Genomic DNA, 21262 nt, shown 5'->3' on the forward strand with positions numbered 1-21262 from the left:
GGTGGATTTTTACATGGTTTTCAAAATCACTCTGATTCTACTATTTATGTTCACTTCCAATGTTCTTGAAAGCATTGTCAATCACCTAATGAATGTTGGGTATGTGTATCTGACTTCAGAGTCTTGGGAAAATCTGATTAGTCTGGTCCTGATATGTTATTGGCTTAAATAGAGTGTAGTCTTTTGATTAGCTTTGACTGATCCACTGTTCAGTGTCCCATTACACCAGGTTACCTCTTTCTGTAAGCACGGAAGGGGCAGCTTAAGCCAAAGAGGGACATTGGGATTAACTGAAGAGTTGACCAACTTGTCTTTTACATGTGCCTACAAACTGTAATTTTTCTACAGAGCAAAGGAGAGTCTATTTTACACTCACCTGGCAGAGGGGATACTCTAATCACAAAGGTTTTCCCAGGGTGAGGTATATACATTGCACTCTAGGTGTGCTGACCCCTGTGATTTCCCCAAATGTGGGAAACTCAGTTGCATAATTTGATGTAGTGGGGGACTGTGTTCATGCTCTCCCCACCCCCACCTCACAAAAAAGAGTTAGTTTCCAAAAACAATGGTTCTGTCTAGATGTTTGGGGCTAGGACAACACCAGGAACTGCTTTGTTCTGATATGGTGTAATCTGTAGTGTTTCTGGAGAAACATTGACCTTCTCCCACTGTAAATGGGAAATGCTCATTGGATGGACAGAGGCCCCATTCATGTCTCCATCTGGCATCGATTGTCACTCTGATCTTGACCAGGACGTCCATCAGCAAGCGAATGCTCATTCCTGGAGCGGAAGTGCCTGTGAGGGTGGGATGCTCACGTTCACTGCCAGGAGAGTGGGTCCTAGGGCGAGCAGGATGTCCCCCACTTGTCCCATTGGTGACAGGAGAAAAATTCCACATTCACTTCTTGTTCTCTTTCCCTTCCCAAATTTCCAGTCCCTCACATTTCTTCAACTTTCTCAGACCTGTGTATTTATTTATTTTAAATAAATTTTATTTTTATATTCTCCATACAATTGCAATCCCCTTATTTTGACCCCAATCCCTTCCCTCCCTGCCCCCTACCCCCCATAGAGTGTCTCTGGTTCGTAGTTTTTTGTAGGACTGTGTATTTAAAACATCTCCACGGACAGAGGCTTCTGCCTCAGAGCACTTGTCCTTTACTCGGGGACTGGAGCAAGGATCTTCCTCATACAGCAGCCCCGCAGTGATGGGGAGGAAGGTGTGATGAGGGAGTTCTCTAGCTCTGAAGCACGACAAGGGGGATGGGAATGCTTTAGATCTGGGCGGGGCATCTTAGGGAGGACTGAGATTTGGGAGAAGACAAAGCATTGTTAGGATTTTGATAGAGGTCTGCTGGGAGAGTCTCACTGCAAAGGTTCGTGTGCCCCTTTCTAGTTGAACAAGTCATAGGCTCCACACTTGCTTTCAAGTGGATGGGTTTTGAAGCAGTCAACAAAAAAGCATCCTGCTGCCAGGGCCAACCAGCACAAAGAGAAAAGAGAGCAATGCAAACCGTGGGCGAATGTGCGAGAGAGAAATATTGCAGAATGGAAACGTGACTGCGCTGGCCTCAGACCATGTGCATTGTCTCCCCCAAAGGACCCCGTGGTTTAATGGATGGGGCTTTAACCTACCCAGAGGTCAGTCTCTGCTGGACAAGTGGAACCTCATCCCTGAGGGCATCGACATACTCATGACACACGGACCTCCTCTGGGTAAGTGCAGCAAAGGTTGTCCTTTCGTCCTGCCAGATGCCTTTTCTCCCTCAAGCATCATGAATAATGCTTCAGGAACATAATCTTCCCCCTCCCCTCCAAGAAAAGTGAATACAAAAAGAAAAGTCCGTGTCTTTAAAGATACCCAGTATGATAATTAAACTCAGCAGTTCTGCTGGACTTACAGGTGTTCTTGAAATTAAATTTTTTGATTTAGTCAAGTCAAGGAAAATCAAATGCGTATGGAATACCACAGTCTTTTGAGCTGGATAATTTATTTTAAGAACTGTATTCACTTTGGAGTAGGGGAGGTGGGGTGAGGGAAGCAAGGAAGATACAGTCCTTCCAATCACAGGGCTTTTGAATGGCAATGAAATGATGGAAACTTTCCTTCAAAGGAGATCATTTTCCTTTTCCATATAATAGTGGAACCTTGGAGCTCTTTAAAGTTTAACATTTGAACAGATTATATGAGAGAAGAATTTTTTTTTTCAGCAAAAGTGTTAAGGTCTTATGTTGAAGGCTTACTTAAAGATGTTCATCCTAAAGATATATTGCACTTACATCCAGGTTTAGATTGTCATAATGCTTTATTTTATTTTTTAAGAGTAGAAAATCAAAACTCACAGAAGCTAAATAATTGCCCAGTGTCACCTAAGTGACAGAGCCAAGCACACAGCCATTATTGCTTGAAAAATCCCTTTCGTTGGCAGGATGAAGGCTCAGAAGCTCATTACTAAACTTATATAATTCTCTTCTAATTGTTCATGGGTTCATTAACTGTTTCACTGAGCCCTATAACATTTTCCAAACCAAGCTGCCACTATGACCCACCACCACCACCAAATCTGCTTGGTATATATATTATGCCAGGACCCTTCTTGTTAAACAAAGGTGTGTTTAAGGAAATACACCCTTAGTAGGAGAGTTCCACACACAATCTTTGTGTGTGTGTGGTGAAAAACATGTAAAATGAAATCTATCCTCAAGAGGTTTTTAATTCACAGTGCTGGAAGAATTTTCTTGATTATCTTGATGTGTGGGGGTGGGGGTGGGGTGGGCAGGGAGGGGTGGGAAGAGGGTTGAACTCAATAAAAAAAAAAAAAGATTTTCATGATTTTTTCCCTGTGGCTTGGGTTGTTGTCCATGCCATTTTCCCTCCCTGGACAGCCTGAAAAAAAAATTAAAAATCTACCATGCCTCTCCTAAATGAACTTTGTAGATAGTTCCCCTCCAATTCACATGGTACTGTTTTCCTTCCCTTTCCAGGGAAGTAGTCTGTGTTTCACATAGAAACAGCAAAAGAGAGCACCAGGAAGGGAGCCATGGTAACAAATTTTAATAAGGGGGAAACAAGAAAAGGGGGCCAGTTCTATTGCAGTCACTGAAATTATAGAGATTTACGTAAGACCAGCAGCCCCTCACTTTCAGGTCTTTAGAATCGTCATCTCCAAGCTTTCTTCCCTAATCCCACACTCCCCCATACCTTGTTTTAAAGAGATTATGCCTATCAACAATCTCATGCCATAATAAATTTCCCTGTTTTGCTGTCACTAAAGATTAAATCATTAAATTGCTTGTTAAATATTCTGATCAGCATGAGTTACTTGGTGAGACCCTGCAGAAATAGCACCACAGCCTATGTGGTCCTTGAGAATCCTGTTAGCTGCAGGCATGTTTTTTCTGAAACCTGGACATCCTCAGTGTAGAAACATCGAAGTATTGTTTGAACAGAACATTTAATTCATAGACTTCATCAAGTCATTAATTTTGGTACAGAAATGAGTGGCAGTAATAAGTCTGAATTCTAGCCTACAAAGAAATTCAGACATCCTAGGAATTCCTCAGCTTTGCGGAGTTCATAGTAAAGTTCATTCCTCTCTTCATAGTAAAGATGGAATAATTCAGAGAGTGACTGTGCATAAGGAACAGTGATATCTACATAAAGAATCTCCAAAAGTCAGGCTAGGTTTTCATAAGGTAAACTTGAACCTTAATCAATACAGTTATTGGGAGCGTGTGAAAATGCTGATTGGAATGAAGAGTATGGTGGGGCTTGACCTTGAATTCTCTCCTGCTGGGAGTGGAAACCACTATTTACTATTGTGATATGAGCAAGAAGCTTTTCAGGTGATTGTATCTGAAATGAGGTTATTTCCCCCCACCCCTTTGAGAAGAACTTGTCCTTGAGGGACTATGCTAGTTACTATGGATTGCTAATTGAGTTTTGAGACCTCTCGTTCTGGTTGGATTTTTGCCCGGGTCCCCACTTTTATCTCTTTCATCTGTTCTTCCCACTCTCTGGACACTCCCTACAGTCTGGCCAACATGACTTATCTGAGATGCTAAATCTTCGTGTTTACAGTTTTGCCAAACAAAGTGGAATAAGCTCGCTGGCTCCTTCTGCCTGATCATTTCTAAATAACCTAATGATGCTATGGAATGGATTCCCACCTATAACGATGGAACCCTTTGTTCCACATGCCTTCTTACTATCCATCGCGCTAAGGCATATGGATTCCATTTCAACCATAATCATGCTGATAGCTGACTTTTGCTCTAATTGATGTCAGTTTTATGGATTTTCTGCATTAAGTGTTAGAACTAAGTGGCTTTTACTTTAAAAGTAGTCAATTAGCCCAAGCTTGCTGGATGCCCCGGTGAGGTCCCATTGTTGCCTTTTGCTAGAGAGGACACAGGGGGAGTAGGAGGAAGCTGGAATGTCCGAGTTTTGGTCCTCTTGAACCACCAAGGGTAGAGAGTTGATGTATCTAAGGAGAGCCAGGGGTCTTGTGACCAGCTTACCAGCTGCCCCTCTCTGTCCTTCTCTTTTAGCTATCTTGGAAGTAAACTACTATTTTAAATACAATTTTAAAGAGAGGAAGTAACTGAATCAAGAGGGAGTTATTATGGGACTGCCGGGAATAAGTGTCACTGAGCCTGTGAAGAAGATTTGAAACCCGTGGCTGAATAAATCAAATCCCTTACAGAAAAAAAAAAATATATTAATTAACAGGAAGAAAAAAAATAGAAACCAAAAAAATTTTTCAAGACCCTAAAGAAGACAAAGCGATGAGTGAAAAGTTCCTTAAAAGCCATTGTGTGCTTTAATGGAGACGCTAGGATTACAGATAATGTAATAAACCTTCTGTGAGTTATGGTTTCCTGAAAGTCTAAATGAACCCTTACCTGAAGAAAGAAAATTAAGAGTATTGATTGCATTTTGCCTTTAGGTTTTCGAGACTGGGTTCCAAAGGAGCTTCAAAGAGTGGGTTGTGTGGAGCTTTTAAACACAGTCCAGAGGCGAGTACGCCCCAAACTCCATGTGTTTGGTGGAATCCATGAAGGTAAGACCTGAAGAAAGGACTTCGTGTGTTGTGTTATCCGTGATCTCCTTCCACCCTGGAGACTTTAGCTATAAAAATAACTACGATAATAGCAGCAGTGGCTTTCAAATTCTTTTTGCCAGTGGAACCCTTTCATGAGATGGATTGTTAGGAGAAACCTCTGCATATAAAGTGGAGAAATATTTTACATGGAGCTGCTCTTTTGTTTGTTTGGGTTTTTTTTTTTTTTTTTTTTTTTTTTGGTGGGACTCTCGCCGGCGGCTGGGGAATGAACTGGCGCTGCAGAGGCTGCGGGCAGCCTCGCAACCCAGCGCTCAACCGCTGTGCCACCGGGGAGGCCCTGGAGCTGCTCTTTTAAGCAGAGAGTAAGACCCAGGTCTGACCCATCTGATGGAAAGCCCACCCTCACCCTATCCCTCAGGGACCCTCTGGAATTCCAGGGCTCTGATGAGGTATGCTTGATAACCGCTCTATGGAGCAACACCCCCCCCCCAAAAAAAAAGAGACAAATTTTCTCTTCCAAAGTTAGAAACAATGACTTATATATTAACCAACATAGTTTCTATGGCTCTTTCCTGTCTGTAAATATTGTGTTTCTGATGGAATGCATACACACACCCAGGAAGACAAGATGTTCTCGGAAATACAACTTTGAACACTCAATGAAAGATATATAACAGAAATGGCAGGAACCTGCCCGTTTGCCGGTAGATGTTTCCTTACTGACCTCAGCAGACCATTTCAGACTTCTCAGAAGCCATCAGTGCTGTAAAATCAGGCTGAGGTTTAACAGAGTAATTAAATCTTTTCTAAATGGGAATTGGTCCAGTTGCCCTTCTCTGCCTTTCAAGGTAAACTGAAGTCAAGTTCACAGAACCTGAAAGCCTCCTGGAAACTTCAGGGCTCTAGGTTTTGTCTGTCCTGCCTTTTTAAAACCTGGGTTGTCCAAGTCTTTACAGACATGAAGGCTTCTTTCAGCAAGCAGTGCTTTGATTTTTCTATCCCTCCTAGACTCTCCTGGTTATGTACACTTGATGTAGTGGGTGCATTTTCCCACTGCCGGCTGCCGTATTCACTCCAGCCCCTGATTGCAGCTATTCTCCTGAGTTACTGGCAAATCTGCAGCTGAAGTGTTCAGGCCTATGTGCCTGGACAAAGAACGAAAGAACACAGTTTGCTTTTCGAAGCCCACAAATCTAGCGACTTCCTGGTCTGCATGTATGTCATAGAGTGCATACTGAGAAAGCATCCTGCTGAAGCCAGAGAACATTTGGTTTGCTCCAAATACAGGCACCAGCTGACAGAATGGAAAGCAGAGGTGCAGCGCCCTATATCCTGTCCCAACTGTATGCTTATTCCTTGACAAGGAGGGCACTTCTTTAAGGCCTGATCTGTACTGAAGGGGAGAGTGATGGGAGATCATATCTAACATTTCTGGGGGGCAGATAGAAGATCTGAATTCCTATGGCCTGCCTGTGAGCTTGCATTTCATTTAAAAAACCATTAATTAGCTTCAAACTAGCTTGACAATTGGAGAATTCCACTGAAGTCCCAAAATAATAAACTTGCTTAAAAGGTAGGAGATCATATTCAAATAAACTTGTCTGTTTTTTATTCGCTTAAGACAGCTGAAGAGGGCAGAGAAAGGGCACATACCAACCTCTTGATGAGAGAGATAACAAGACTTTATGACCCCAGAACTAAACAGTGCACATTTTAAATGCCTCTTTTCTTTTCTTAAGAGATTTTTCCACTGACCCTCATTAAGTGCTCCACGGACTTACTTGGAGAAATTTTAACAAAAGAGGAGAAAAACCTTCTCAGTTATTTCTATAAGTAATGGTAATTTTATTTTCTCATGGGCATCTTTTTTAATGCCCTAAGAGCTTGGTCTCATCATAGAATTACAAACTTAATTGCAGAGGCTGTAAGACTAACCTATTTAGGAAAATGTGTAAATTTATATACATGCTACAAATTACAACATATTAAAAATTATAAAAGAAACAGGCATACCAGAGGCCCTGAGAACCTTTCTTGGCTTCTTCTAACAGGTTACAAGTGATTTATATTGTATAAGGGGAGTGTTTTTATTTGAGCCTGTGTCCAGGTAAGCTTAGGAAGCAGGGTGCTGTGATTTCTGCAAATTACTTGGACATTTGATTATTTGACTCTTGATTTTTTTTTAAAGTGAAACAGTTTGATTTCAGCTTTACTGAGGCATGATTGACAAAACAATACATATTTAAGGTGTACAACTTGATATTTTGACATCTGTATACATTGTGAAATAATCAGCATAGTTGAGCTAATGAACATATTCATCACTGATATAGTTATCATTTTGGGGGATGAGAACACTTAAAATCTACCCTGTAAGCAAATGTCAAGTATACAATGGAGTATTGACTCTTTTGAATGAAATGGAACTCAGCATCAAAACCACACAATTCAAGCAAGCTCAGATCACTTGATATTCATTTTCATTAGGGCAGTTTAAAAATGATTTCATTGATCAAGAAGCTAAGCGAAGCGACCACACCCCCCATCTCCATATGCAACATTCTTCTCTCTTCATCTGTCCTGAAGCCCTGTGGGGTTTGCATTTCTGTGCCCCTAAGCAGTTCCTTATGTCACTCGTTTCATTCCCTTGCCCTCAATAGTTAATACAGGGCTTTGAAATGAAAATCATATTTTAAGAAGAGGCAAAATTTTTCTTTATTCTCACTAATAAAGAAATCACAGCCTCTCCTGACAAATCCAGTATTTAAATAGGGAAAAAAAGAATTATTTTTCTTTGAAGTCAAGAATTCTCCCTTTCAAGAAAATAGAATAAAATTGGAAGGCAGCTTCTGAAAGCTGCTATATCTGGATTAGCTCAACTGGATTTCATCTCACTGTCCCCTGGCAAAGAGTTTTTCTTGTTTTCCTTGCCTGACAGCCCTGCCTCAAGTCATATCATTTGTATATATCACAGTAAGCGTGACCTTCTCTCCCTGCAGGTTATGGCATTATGACCGACGGTTACACAACGTACATCAACGCCTCAACGTGTACAGTCAGCTTTCAACCGACCAACCCTCCAATTATATTTGACCTTCCAAACCCACAGGGTTCCTAAAGCTCTGAACACTCAATTGGAATGTGAGGGAAGGTCTATAAACTGCCATTTTTCTAATTATAAACTTACATTCTCTTACTTGTTGATTTCCAAATCCTGTGAGTTCTTTTTGTAAATTGCTGGAACACAAATGATGCTAGAGGTTGTGCTTCTTTATTTTTTTTTTTTTAAATGGAGCATCCATTTGAAATCAAAGGAGCCTTGTGAATTTGTAAAATGACTTCTGTTTTCTTAAAGGCCACGCCATTGTAAATTGTTAGCGTTCGCCAAAGGACAGCCAAGCTTTCTTTTTAAAAGGTGATAAAAATCTTATTTTGATATGCTTTAAGCTGGAAGAAAAAGAGGAAAAGAAACAGGTAGGCAGTGTTTTAAAAAACCACCCAGATTTGCACAACTGTTGAGTATTGTTTGAAGTATTTTATTTTTTGATGTTTTGTTGTTGTTGTTGTTTTCCCGATAATGCTTCTGTTTCGCAGACATGGCCCGGATTTATAGCAATCTTCTCAGCGCAAGTAGGCGTGGAAAAGACTTCTCTTCACACTCTCACTATAAAGAAAGCAGTGTCAAGGGAAGAAAACGGCATCGTTTTGAAGGATGGCTTAGCTAGTGAGATCCATAGTGTGGTTAGATGAGGTCTCTCCTTGTATGTTTGTTTCTTTTAACTTATTTTAGCTTTAAAAATATGGAATCTGTTAAGAGCAGGTATTTCATGCAGTTAAAACTAAAAGTGCAGACTCCTTTTCAATATGGATTTATATATATGAATATTTTCTGTGTACTTTGACAGTTCAGAGTTGGGTGTTGCCAAGGACAGTAAACTACAGAAGGATGCTTTATATATCAGGGCATCTGAAGTCCGAAGGAGCTGACACATTTTCTGAGAACTCACGGTCTCAAAGAGCTTGAGTTCAATCTAGGTACAGTTACAGACGTGTATAGACTTAAATGGATGCAATGGAAGCTAACTAAAATAAGGCTTAGTTGTCCTTTATATTTAAATACCCCGAATTGTCTTCTTACTTCCTCTCCCTCCCCTCATTTTGCACTGTGTGTCGATGCAATCTTCGCTAGCACAAAATATTGTCGCTAATAGTCATTTCTGTTTTCCCATTGTAAATGCTGTTGAGCTTTATTCTATTTTATGTTATCTTGTTAATGAAATTTAGGAAAGCAGTTGTTTCTTTAAATTTATTGTGATATTCTATATCTAGCGGCCTTTATATGCAAATAAAATTGCAAGATTTTTAAATCTGTGCTGTTGGAAGGTTGGCTGGTGGGTGGGAGGATGGTGCTTTAATCCTGGGGAAAAGGGGTAGGGATTCATCTGCAACATCTGTATTCCCTTTCAGAAGAATTAAAATAAGTGGCTTTTTTTTTCTAATTTTCAATAAATTTTTATTACCCACCACTCCTGGGCTGACAGGTAGATCGATCAGGCACTCAGTGTTACTCTTTCCTTCCACTGTGCCCTCATCTATCTTCCTGTAGGTTTCAAAAGGTGAAGATTTTGTCTTTTCCCATTGTAATTTCTACAGAACAGCGTGACCTCGAGGTGGAGGTTGGAGATGCTACTGAGGGCATGTGTGTTTGAGAGAGGGGGAACCAGTGAATCCTAGAGTAACTACTTCACGTTGTTATTTGTCCACAAGAACAGTTATCATCTCCCCCTCCCCACTGTTTTTTTTTAAAGATATCTATTTATGCACACAAGAACTGGGGTACAGGCCAGAGGCGCGAGGCGGAGGGGGGCAGGCTGAGAGCATTCACCAGAGACAGAGTGGGGAACAAAACAGGCAGACTGACTGAAATACACTGCTGAGGGGAGCAGCAAGCAAGTCAGGAGAGGTCTGCTGCGCCATGTGGGTAGCTCCCTGGCCAGGGATCGCACTCATGCCGCAGTGGCTGCGGATAGCCTCATAGGTTGCATCTCAACTCCTTGAGCCACCCGGGAGGCCCCCCCACTGTTTTTTTAATGATGCTGGCCACTAAAAAATGCCTGCTGTGGCAGCCAAGAAACAGCAGGTGGTAAGGAGGGGGAAACTATGTTTTTTGTAACGTTCTCTGGAAGAACCATTGAAGTAAAGTAGTGTGATCTTAAATCTGCAGTGTCTCCCAGAATCCACATTCCAGTGCCTGTTGGGTTGTCTTCTGATCTATCTTTTTCTTCCTTCCCACCCATTGGTGTAATCCCTGAAAGGAATTTTTGATTTCAATACGAACAGAGTAAACAGAACATTCTAGGCCAGAATTCCAGCTTCTAATCCAGATGAAATAATCCTTTGTAGTTGTTAATGTTTAGTCAGTGTCTCAAATGCCATCCAGACTTTGTGGTGGACGATCAGGTGCTGCAGCTGCCCAGCCAGAGCTGGTCCATGACTACAGTAGCTAAAATGGGCAAAAGAGGTACTGTGAGAAGCCTGAACTCATTCATAGAAGAGGGTGTTGACTTCAGGCCCCTTTCTGCAGAGCTGGAGTGAAAGGTGGACTGAATGGAAACTTCATGTGGTTTCTGTACATGGAGCAAGGCGGAGACTGCTGGGAAAGTTGGCTTTCGAGACAGGTGGTGATCATGATGACAAGTGTGCACAACCCTTGAGAGCACGTCTGGACACAAACTAATTAAGCTAAGCACTTACTAAAATTGCTTTCCATTGTGCAGGAGCAGAAAACAATCCAGTCTGCTAAATCTGCAGGGCAGACTGGCTCATGGGCAGAGCTTCCTTCAGCCAGTCCCACAAGTTCGCCTTTCCAGGTGATGAACTACTTGGGGTGGGGGGTCATGGAGATGGGGGCGGGGTTGGGGGGAGGGCGGGAAGCATGAATGTTCATAGGCTTGAAACTTTCTCCACTGGACCTTACAATAAGGAAACATGAGGCACTTTCTATCCTTCTATCACCAGTATTCTGCTGAGCAGTTCTTGTGTTTTGTTTCTAATCCTCATAAAACCCTGGGAGAAATCACAGAAGCCCCACTTTGTAGATAGGAAACAAAGTTTCCTAAAGTGAAATCACTTTCACCAGAATAAAGGAGGGCAAAACCAAGTCTGTCTGACCCCATAATCTGTGTCCTCATCTCCCTGCCTCTGGATCAGAAAGGTTGATGGAACTCCACAAAACTGATAAAAAACTCACGTGGTCCTGGGGTAATTTTCTGTCTCTCATATAAGAGTGCTGGAATCTCCTGAAATGTGACTCTATGACAACACCTTCTTGGACCACTCTTTGCTCCTTGAGGTGTGGCACAGCCTCATGGGACAGAGTCTGCCTGAGTCAGCAATTTTGTTGCATCTCAGACTAGCACCGAAGCCTTTGGCTGGGTGGGTGATGATGTTGATGAAGTTGTAAGTTGCTATATATAAGTTAATATTTGGAGAGCACTGCCTGGCATCTAGTAAGTAGTGCACAGGTATTTGTTAACTATAGTCAACCAGATTGCTTTGGAATTGTCCAGGTGACAAACCTGTCTATTGACTCTTCACTCTCCAGAGCAGAGATGTTATTTCCAAGAAAGCGACTTCATCTGCCTTCTTTGGAAACTAAGGAAGCTCTCCTTATAAGAACATGAAGAGCCCCAAGGGCATGTGCCAGAGACACAAAAGGGAGCTTGGCTTTTCCATTTGGGTAACATAGTTGTGCAAAATTCCTTTTAATCTCAGAATAGGAAGTGGCCTGTACACTTTCAAATTGCTTTAAATGCCACCCAAGGTTCTCTCAACATCTCTCCCCTTGGCGTCTTTCCATTGCATCTCACCACCTCCTAGCTCAATTAGTGTATTTTCTCCTGGACATTTTCTCCCAATTCCCATGTGCGTTATAAAGATGGAGTGGGGGAAGTTGCTGAAATCCCCTTAAGAGACAGGTCACTGTTACTCTGACAGGTGGCCAGCATTAAGCCTGCCTTCATCTCCATTGCGTACGTAAATAAATACTGTGACCGAGATTTTAAGAAGGGAGAAACAGAAGCTGGGAGGATTTGAGATTTGTCGGTTGCAGATAAAACACTTGCTGTGCCCAGAATAATGCCCCGCCCCCACCCGCATCAGCAAGGATGCGTTGCTTGGGAGGAATTGACGTCCATATATTATTTGGATTTCCCTCATGCCCTCTACCCACTTTCCTAAGAGTCTTAAGGTATTTTTTGTTTATTTAACTAAAGTGAATTAAGGTCTTCTTTGTTTGAAGAATTTGGCCATGAACTGAGGCATTTGGAAACACTGCTGGGCTCATGCAGGAGGCAGTTGGATGTGGGGAAGGTTCCAGGACTAGATTATCTTAATGGCTGGTTTCACAGAAGGCTCCAGGCCCACTTCTTCATGTCAGCTTCTCAAGTGCAAAATATTTTTTCTCCTCATTCATGATAAAGTAGCAGAATTGCTGTGTGTACACCAGCTCTCTAATGTGGATTTTCATCCATCTACCTTTCTTCTCTGATCCTGCTTTTCCATGCAAGAAAAAAACCACCCTTGATTCAAAAGCCTCTCTGAGAAGCCCCCCTTTCTCCCCTGGTGCCCATATAAAGTCCCCTCTGCAGCTCATGACAGGCCCAAGGAGGGTCAATGTCACCACCATTGCCACACAATCGAAGAGATAGCCCCACTTTGGCATTTGGGCTCCGGATGTTGAGCCTGAGGTGTTTTTTTCACTTTGATCTTCAGGAATAATTAAAGGCGAGGAGGTTGATTTCACTGGGCATGATGTGATTTTTGTAGCAAGCCACCTCTCTGTGGTGTGTTATTGTTAGACTAGACTATTAAAAAGAAACCTCCCAATGTGGACTCTAAGTGTTTCCCTCGGGGTTTGCTATAGAGTCAACCAGCTCACCTGCAACTCTGATGAGCATCCACTTTCCCTCGTAGGACAGAAATGGGCGCATGGTTTCTACTTTGCCTGCTTTGGAGCTCTGACAGCTCTTTGTCATGTGTGCTCATGTACATGTACATTCCATTCTGGGAGATATTGACCATTGATAAGAGCCCCCAACTTTGGAATCAGATGTGCTTGTTTTCAAATCCCAGCTACACCATTGCCCATCTGGGTGGTCTTGGCTGTGCTAGTTTTACTTCTGTTACTTCAGATGCCATACCTGGAAAATGGGGATAATGCTGCTTCACGATTTGTCAGAGTCAATATGATAGTAACAGAGGCTGAGAGATATTACAATAAATGGAAGCCCTCATTGTTCTGTCAGTCATGATTTCTTAAAGTGAAAATAAGGGCAAAATAAAATATTTAGCTTATTTCTCTATATCAGTCAGTGTCCTTCACAAGAGAAAGCAAATTCTTCCAACTGGGCTCAAACCCACACCTTACATCATTTGAGCTCTTAAATGCCTGTCTCTCTCTTTGAACTCTCTGACCAAACATCTGTGGTGGGTTCTTTTGGACTCTGTTTTCTTCCTGAATTAGGATGGCTTACAAGACAAAAATCTTGAGGTAAAAGGCCTTTCATAGCCGAGAGCTTCTATATCTGGGTGATGGTGAGAGTGAGAAATGCATTTCCATTAGGAAGCATGGCCACAACAGTACTAAAAGCTCGAGCAGACTAAACACACGCACGCAGAGAGCCTGCTCCCATCAATCTTTGATTTTTTACGAAGCCACAGTTACCATGAGGTGCATCTGAATGCGCTCAGAGCCCACTTACCAAGGGAAAGGGCCTGAGATTCATAGCCCATTTCTGTCCTGCCCTTCGTGGGTGACCTTGCAAATAGTTTTCAGTAGAAGCTCCTGAAACAGCAATACTTGGAAGCCAATGCTCCATGCTTGGTCTCACCAACATGCCCTTGCAAAAGGCTCGGGTTAACAACTGCTGAATCCTTAAGGGTAATATCTTCCTAGAATCCATCCCTGAATCCCACTCTTACCCAGAACATCCCCCTCCAGTGCTGTCATAACCTCCCATATGTACCTTTCCCTGCACCGCGTTCTAATTGCTTGTCTGTCTGTGAGCTCATGGAGGTCACCTGCCAAATCGTCCATCTCTGCAGTCCCAATGTCAAGGTCCAAAGAAATGCTTTCTTATGAATCAATCAGTGTTTAGCAGACAATAGCCAGGTAGAAAGATGGGAGAAATTAATCACCGGTGAAATCAACATATATTTACTGAACACTAAGCCCAGTGCTGTGCTAGTAAATATCAGTTACTTGTAAGATTATTGGCATGAAGGGAAGGGCCTTATAACATGGAGGAGAAAACAAGACATTAACACATGAAGTTACAGAGCAATAAGAGATTTAAATAATAGTTTAAGATAGCAAAAAAAATAGAGTCCATGATTTTGTTATCTCCAGTATATCAGTGGTCATCATTATGGGGTAATGCGAGGTGGGGGGTCTAAGACTAGCACAGGCTGCTAACCCAGGAAAGGGAGTCTGCTTGATAATGATAATGTCAATCCCATGCAGCTTCATTCCTAGAGGAGAAAAAACCATCTGGCCAGTGGCAATTCCAAGTATATCACGTAGCTGGTGTGTTTTCTTAATTTGCTCTATGAAATAGTTTTCTCTAATGGCATACCATTGACGAAATGCACCATAATGTCTCCATCCATCACCTCCAAATGCTTTTGCATGCATCAGTTGTTGACTTGTTTTCTCCCATTCAGCACATAAATGAGAGGGTTGATTTATCCAAAGCCACCAGTTACTCTTATGTGGAATCTGAAATAGCTCTCTGGAGAAATGTTGCTGTGACCACGTGTTCCTTTATGCTGCTCTGAACTTGTACCAAAGGGTCACTTTGGTCTAGGCTGCACGGATACTCTCCTGACCAGTGTTTCCCATGGAACTGTTCCACATGTCCCTTGCAGTCTGTAAGTCTGGGATGTGAGAGTGGTGTTCCTATGGGAGTGGCCATTAGGATTGATTATGATGCATGGAATGCAAGACTTTGGCCTTTGCAGCTGTGAATGGGCATTTGAGTAAGCACTGAGATTCCAACACGAACCTTTTTGAATTCTCAGTCACCAAGAACAGAACAGGCATTATCTGCATGAGAGCATTTCCCTTCCTCTTTCTTACACTTCCTTGCACATCATCTCACCTTGCTGGACATATCCAACCCCCCACCGCCTCAGAGTTTTGCATAGATCAATAGATCATAATCAAAGATAAATCAGAGCACCAAGATAAATATCTGAAGAAACTTCCTTGAGAAAAGGCAGACTACACGTTCTCTAAGTAAGGTCTGGTACTGACTCAAACATCAGGAAGGACCAGTCCATTCAGTGTTTGTCTTACTAGCTAATGGTGATAGGAAAAGAAAAGATTGGATGCATCAAATAGTGCAGCAATCCTGGAAAGTTAAGCAGTACTCTTTCAGCAGCATAAATAAACCGTGACAAAATTTGAAATAATGTGCTTACCTTCTTAGTTTTTATTTCAAAAAGTTAAAAAATATGACTCAAGTTTTCTCTGAGCAAATTTGTAAAAATCAATTTGATGATACTCATCACACTTTGTTTCTACTACAGTATCTCTGGTCAGTGTGTATGTATGCTTTGGGGGGTCTACTTCAACATTACTATGTCCAGTATATAATAAATTAACCATTTTCCTTGGCTGACTATATTCTCAGTATTAATGGAATTGAAACAAAGTGTACTGAAGTATAAGAACTTGCCTTACATCGTTTTCTAAAGGGCTAGAGAACCAAAATTAAAAATCGGAAGCTGGGCCTCCCCTGGTGGCGCAGCGGTTGAGCACTGGGCTGCGAGGCTGCCCGCAGCCTCTGCAGCGCTGGTTCGTTCCCGGCCGCCGGCGAGGGTCCCACAAAAAAAAAAAAAAATTAAATTAAATAAAAATAAAATAAAACTCTCATAAAATAAATAAAAATAAAAATCGGAAGCTAGTCAAAAGACCTCTGTTTCAGTGGAACATAATGTGGCCTCACATCTTACGAATGGACTTTCTATGTTCTGAGAAGATTCAGAAACAATGGTAGATTGGTATATTTCTCTTGCATTTTTATTTAATAAATTACCATCCCAAAGAATAGGGTGTATGGTAGAGCATACAGTAACACATGTAAAATGTATTTGAGCTCAAAGACTGTGGATTGAAATGTACTTAGTAAAAAGGTGAGGGGGAATGAGAATAGGAAGGAAAGCAAGAGATAGTTGTGACTTATATTTGTCTTTTGATCGCTTTCTCTCTCTAAATGTGAAATGATAGACATATCTTCTCTGATGACAAGACACCCTTGAACAAAGGGCACTCTGGTATTTCATTCATATGCAATCTGTTGACTTTTGTAGGAAACCGGGAAAATTGTAGCCCTATCACAATCTATCTGTGATGGGTTTTTTCAGCACAACATAGTGGCACATGGAAGACTGTTTTGCGAATATGTGATTCTTAAAGAGGACTTCTCAAGAAATAAATTATGTATCTCCAGTGAAGTGACAATATGAGGGCCATTCCAGCTATATTTGCGGATTCAGCAGTATCCCATTTATTGATATGAATATTTATATCCATGCCAGTAGTGCTGTGGTTGTTGGTAGGATTTGCAGTGAATAGCTTGGCTCGGATGTTAAGGACATCACCTACTGTTTTTAAAGCTCAGCATTCTCAAATCTATTTAAAGAACCCCTTCATCACCACCACTTTGGACCAATGTTAAAAGCAATTCAGTAGAGGCATTCTCCTTTCGTAACCCCTCAAATGATTATTGCTGACCTAGAAATATCCTGAAGGGAGATGTATGTTGGCCATTTTTTTTCTCTTACGCAGTTTCTTTTCATCTAAAAGTTTTGTAAAATTATAATTGCCATTCTTTAGTTTGATCTATATACAGTTCTTTAAATTTGCCAGAAGATGTTTCTGCTACTTACCTAGAGGAAAAGAGATTCCGTCTTAGTTCTAAATGTAAGAATTAAGTTTGGACTTGGGATAGCACACCCAACAGGTATCTTTCCCAGCGTTTCTAATGCCAGCAAGCATGCACCTGGGAGATGTTAGATTTGCGGTCAGGTATGCAAATCTGTTCCTTGATAGCCAGGCAACAGGTAATCAGTATTTATCATGCAGACTACCCTGTGACAGACACTCTGCTTAGCAGCAGAACATTCAGTCCAGAGTTAGACCAAAGAAAGGCTCCAGCCAAAGCTTTAACTACTAGCCTTAACCAAGTAGTCAAACACCAGGGTCAGTGAACCCAGTTTGCTGCAAATGACTTGTATGAAAATCAGTGGTTCTACCCCCTTGTCTTCACAGGCTGTCCTGTAAAACTCACTTTCAGGCTTCTCTATTGGTTTTTGCAGATGGTGACTTATATTTATATAACTTAGTTTTGGCCATGATTTATATGTAAACAGGAAAAGTTATCCATAAATTCATTGAAAAACATTTGATGATAAATATGTTATATTGGAAAAAGAAAAGAATAAAAAGTAACAGATCTGTTATTCACATAGAGAGGAGCGTATGTCTATGTAAGACACATCTGGCTAATGTTAAATCGATGTAAGTAAAGTTTTGGGCTTTCAAACTTTCCTTGTTCAGATAACACACCTTATAACAGACTAATAATGTGCTCTCTGTTCTTCAAGGGTTTAGAACTTCTTTGACTTATACTAGCATTGACATCTGCAAAGTGATGTTGAAAAGGACCCCCCAAAAATGAAGAATGAAATATATTTCCCAGCTCAGAGCCTGGACCACTTCAAAGCTTTTGGGCAATTATGAAAGTTTCCTACAATTTTAAGGTGTGTCTCTTTTCTTCTAAGTAATTAATTTTAAATGTTTCTCTCCACAAGTATGTCTCTTTAATTACTGTTAAAGAATTAGCTACAAACTCTAAGATGTTAAATATTTCTCCAATACTGTGTTGAGTTTCAGAACTCTCTTTGTCTAGCTGGTATAGATCTATCATATCTGGGTGACAAATCTACATATATCATACATATACATACATACATATGTATAGATAAAGATAGATGTCTATTTAATGTATGCATTTCTTTTTCAGTAAAGTTAAGTCCTGTTTAAAAGCAGTATCTTAAAGGTTAGAAATTCTTGTCATAAATTGATGTCCATAATTTATAATCTTTAGCTAGTGTTCAAACATATTTTTTTTTTTGAGATTCTGTTGAGGTTTTCACTGCAAATGAAGCCTTTCTAATATCCACACATTGTCCATTTATACATGAGGAAGTATGTTAGGCTATTTGAAAAAATGATAAAATAATTCTGAAGATAAATACCAAATGACTTTTACAAAGACACAAAACAGTACATTACATTCTACTCTGAGTAATTCCTGCCAACATTCCAGAGGCTAGAGATTTGATAAAATACCAACTTAAGGGATGGGAAGAAATGATTCCTTGAGTGAAGAATTCTGGTTCCTTGGAATGAGAATCTAATTCTGGGGGAAAGGCAAAACATAATTTTTTCTTACCTTTGTAATTTGGCAATTCTTAAGCTAATAAATTAGAGTAAGTGGTTAGTCTGAGACATGGAGAAAATTGGATACAGCATGAAAAATTAACAACAGTGTTAATGAGAAAATGGTAGGCCTTTAAGTCCTGTGCTTGAATTTAGTATGCAGGGTGATTAGGTCTTCATAAAGTTGTTTATTAAAAAAAAAGTATTTGATCTCTTTTTAATGTTTCCAGATCCTGCCAAGGTCAAGGAAGACAATCTCTGCTTTGTCACATTATGTTCTGGTATAAGGGTTGATCATTTAATGAAATTGTTATAGAAAAGCCAGCAGCCAGAGAACATCAGACTTGTATGTGTCACTGGGAGAACATCTTTCACAAACAATTAGCTCTTTATAAGACGTATGATAGTCTTCACATTTATCACATATGTCCCATGCCTTGTGAATAAAAACACCATTTATAACCTACCAAAATTAATCTGGGCCCAACAGAAGAAAAGGAAGTCAGCCCTTTAGTAATTTGTGGGTGAGTTAACTCATTCAAATCTGAAAACACCATCATAAATGCTTTAACTGATGAACCTTTACCCATTTGGCCTTCTAAGATATTAAAGAAAGCTTAAAACTCTCTTTTGGCTGACTGGTCATAAATTTCAAAGAACCAAAATGCACTCCATTTCACTCAAGAAAAAAGAGATTTGTTATAGAATGTGGGTGTAGTCAATAGTAAGAAACAAACAAAACAGGTAGGAAACAAACCAAGAATCTCCAGGCCCCTCAGTTGAATATGTTCATGAACTTTTCTTTCTAATACAGCTGGTCATCTTCTTCCTAGTCAATGAATTGGTACCCAAGATCATATACTTACACCTGATCTATCCAACAGTATCCACAGATCTATCCAACAGTATCGTGTAAAATCTAGAGTTACACTCTTTTGGTAATGAGTGGAATAGACTGAGTTTAGGTATTTGCAGTGTGTTAATCTGAACAAATTTGGGGTTTGAGCCTTACAAATATTACTCATTTTCTAGGCCCCAAACAATTTCAGTTCTGTCATCTTACTAGTAACTCATGAGCATGACCATAGATATTGGCTGAAAGAATACAAGTGAATTTAGAGAACTCTGTCTCTGCTACTGAAGGGGAAAAACTGCAATAATTCATAGTCCTGGATGAGTACTAATTGAAATTAGTAGTGTTTAGTTTACTAATAAGAATACTGAGTTAAGAAATTCCCAGTCCTGTTTCTCTTGTGTTTTACAAATTGGAGGAGTGAATTGGTCAAACTCAAGAAATGACTTGATAGGGCTAAGCCATGAGGCATCTTTTACAGTATGTTTGTCCCTGCCCACGTTAAATACCCATAATAGGGCCATTTTTAACCATATGACTAAGTCACAGAGTTGAAAGGATGAACATGAGATGATAATGTGATGAATAGCACAAATATTTAGTATTTTCTTTGGAACTGAGAATTTGATGTCAGGATTTTTGAGAGCAGCCAGCGAGAAAATGGAAGCAGAGTTTAACATGGCACCTGTGTCCTACCATTATCAAATCAATTAACTAGACCTTTTGTACATGTCAATGGCTGTATGCATGTTCCCTTTCAGTTTTTTACACTCTTTAAATTCTACTTCACATGTGCATGCATTTAAATTTTTTAAATAAAAAAGAACACTCTACTAATGATTGAGGAGGTAATACTATTATGGTCACTCAAAATGTTAACAAAGAGTGGAAGCTGATCAGATGTAGGAAGCTGTGACTCTGAGCTTGTATGTAAATCCTTCCTTAAATTTGGTTTCCTCCTCTGCCTTGTTCTGTTGAACTGAAATATGGAATCAGAAGGCACATATTCACACCAGCTCTTTTAAGCAAACCACCAGCCACTTTCAAAACTTAAATTTATAGCAACCATAAAATGTATAGTTAGGTACAAGCATAAGGAATAAGCTGTCTTGAGGATAAGAAATTTAATAAAAATTGCAGATAAACATAGCCAGCTGCTAAAGGCTGAAATGGGAGTATTTTCAGCAGTAGATGTATGCGCCACTGAATACTTAAGTCAGAGCAACTGGGATATTCAAAAGATTTCTGAGGGTCAAATTTGCTCCAGGTACTTTGTAAGGTTACACTGTCCACGAATGAATGATCTTACACAGGGAAGTCATAGGACAGAATACTTTCTTAGTCCCTAAGGATTCTCATCTGTTGTGACTAGCAAAATCTCCAAGTAGGAGGCTGGGTCAGAGATCTGAAATTCAGAGTCTTGCTGGAACACGTTGATCCTTAGAAGTAAGCGGCTCAGTATGATAAATACGAACTCCTCGAGCCCTTAGGGAATGGAAATTTAAGAACCGCTTAGGTCAAAGATCAGGAAATTTATGACGATTATCTGCTGTTACAGTGTAGAGTGTTTGAAGATGGTTTAAGCCAAAGAGTCCAGTGCCTGTAAATCTTAAGAATGATATTAATACCTTTGTGAGCGTGTGTGTACAACATTTCTGAAAAGATTGATTGCAAAGGCCAGTTCCCAGGAAAGACATGCAGGTAATTGGTATTTAATTAATGAGAATAAGTTATATTAAATTAAAGACTTATAATCCTTGATTATTTATCTTCCTGTAGCCATTGTGACAATCTACTGCTAGATGATTAACTCAACACTGTTTTTCAGGAGTCC

The 21262-nt window shown here is 40.4% G+C and overlaps 1 protein-coding gene, 1 long non-coding RNA gene and 1 other non-coding gene across 9 annotated transcripts in view; all 3 read left to right on the forward strand.

The window, feature by feature from the left end:
- MPPED2 (metallophosphoesterase domain containing 2) overlaps nt 1–9435 on the forward strand; it is a 172791-nt gene extending 163356 nt beyond the window's left edge. For all 7 annotated transcript variants that reach the window (XM_054699307.1, XM_037522526.2, XM_054699308.1 and 4 more), the window contains exons 5-7: nt 1603–1718; nt 4952–5065; nt 8068–9435. In XM_054699307.1, coding sequence (XP_054555282.1) covers nt 1603–1718; nt 4952–5065; nt 8068–8186 — 349 coding nt within the window. In that variant the 3' untranslated portion in view covers nt 8187–9435. The remainder of the gene's footprint in view (nt 1–1602; nt 1719–4951; nt 5066–8067) is intronic.
- LOC119256469 (U1 spliceosomal RNA) lies at nt 369–529 on the forward strand. Its single transcript, XR_005127799.1, has one exon. It is a non-coding gene; the product is annotated as a U1 spliceosomal RNA (small nuclear RNA).
- A 221-nt stretch (nt 9436–9656) lies between the features above and the next one.
- Nucleotides 9657–19742, forward strand: LOC119255399 (uncharacterized). Its single transcript, XR_005127464.2, has 3 exons — nt 9657–10938; nt 17738–17893; nt 18806–19742. It is a non-coding gene; the product is annotated as an uncharacterized LOC119255399 (long non-coding RNA).
- Nucleotides 19743–21262: the final 1520 nt, after the last annotated feature.

This window comes from Talpa occidentalis, unplaced genomic scaffold (assembly GCF_014898055.3).
Source record: "Talpa occidentalis isolate TD23 unplaced genomic scaffold, MPIMG_talOcc4v2.1 talOcc4.3, whole genome shotgun sequence".
NCBI classification, from domain to species: domain Eukaryota; kingdom Metazoa; phylum Chordata; class Mammalia; order Eulipotyphla; family Talpidae; genus Talpa; species Talpa occidentalis.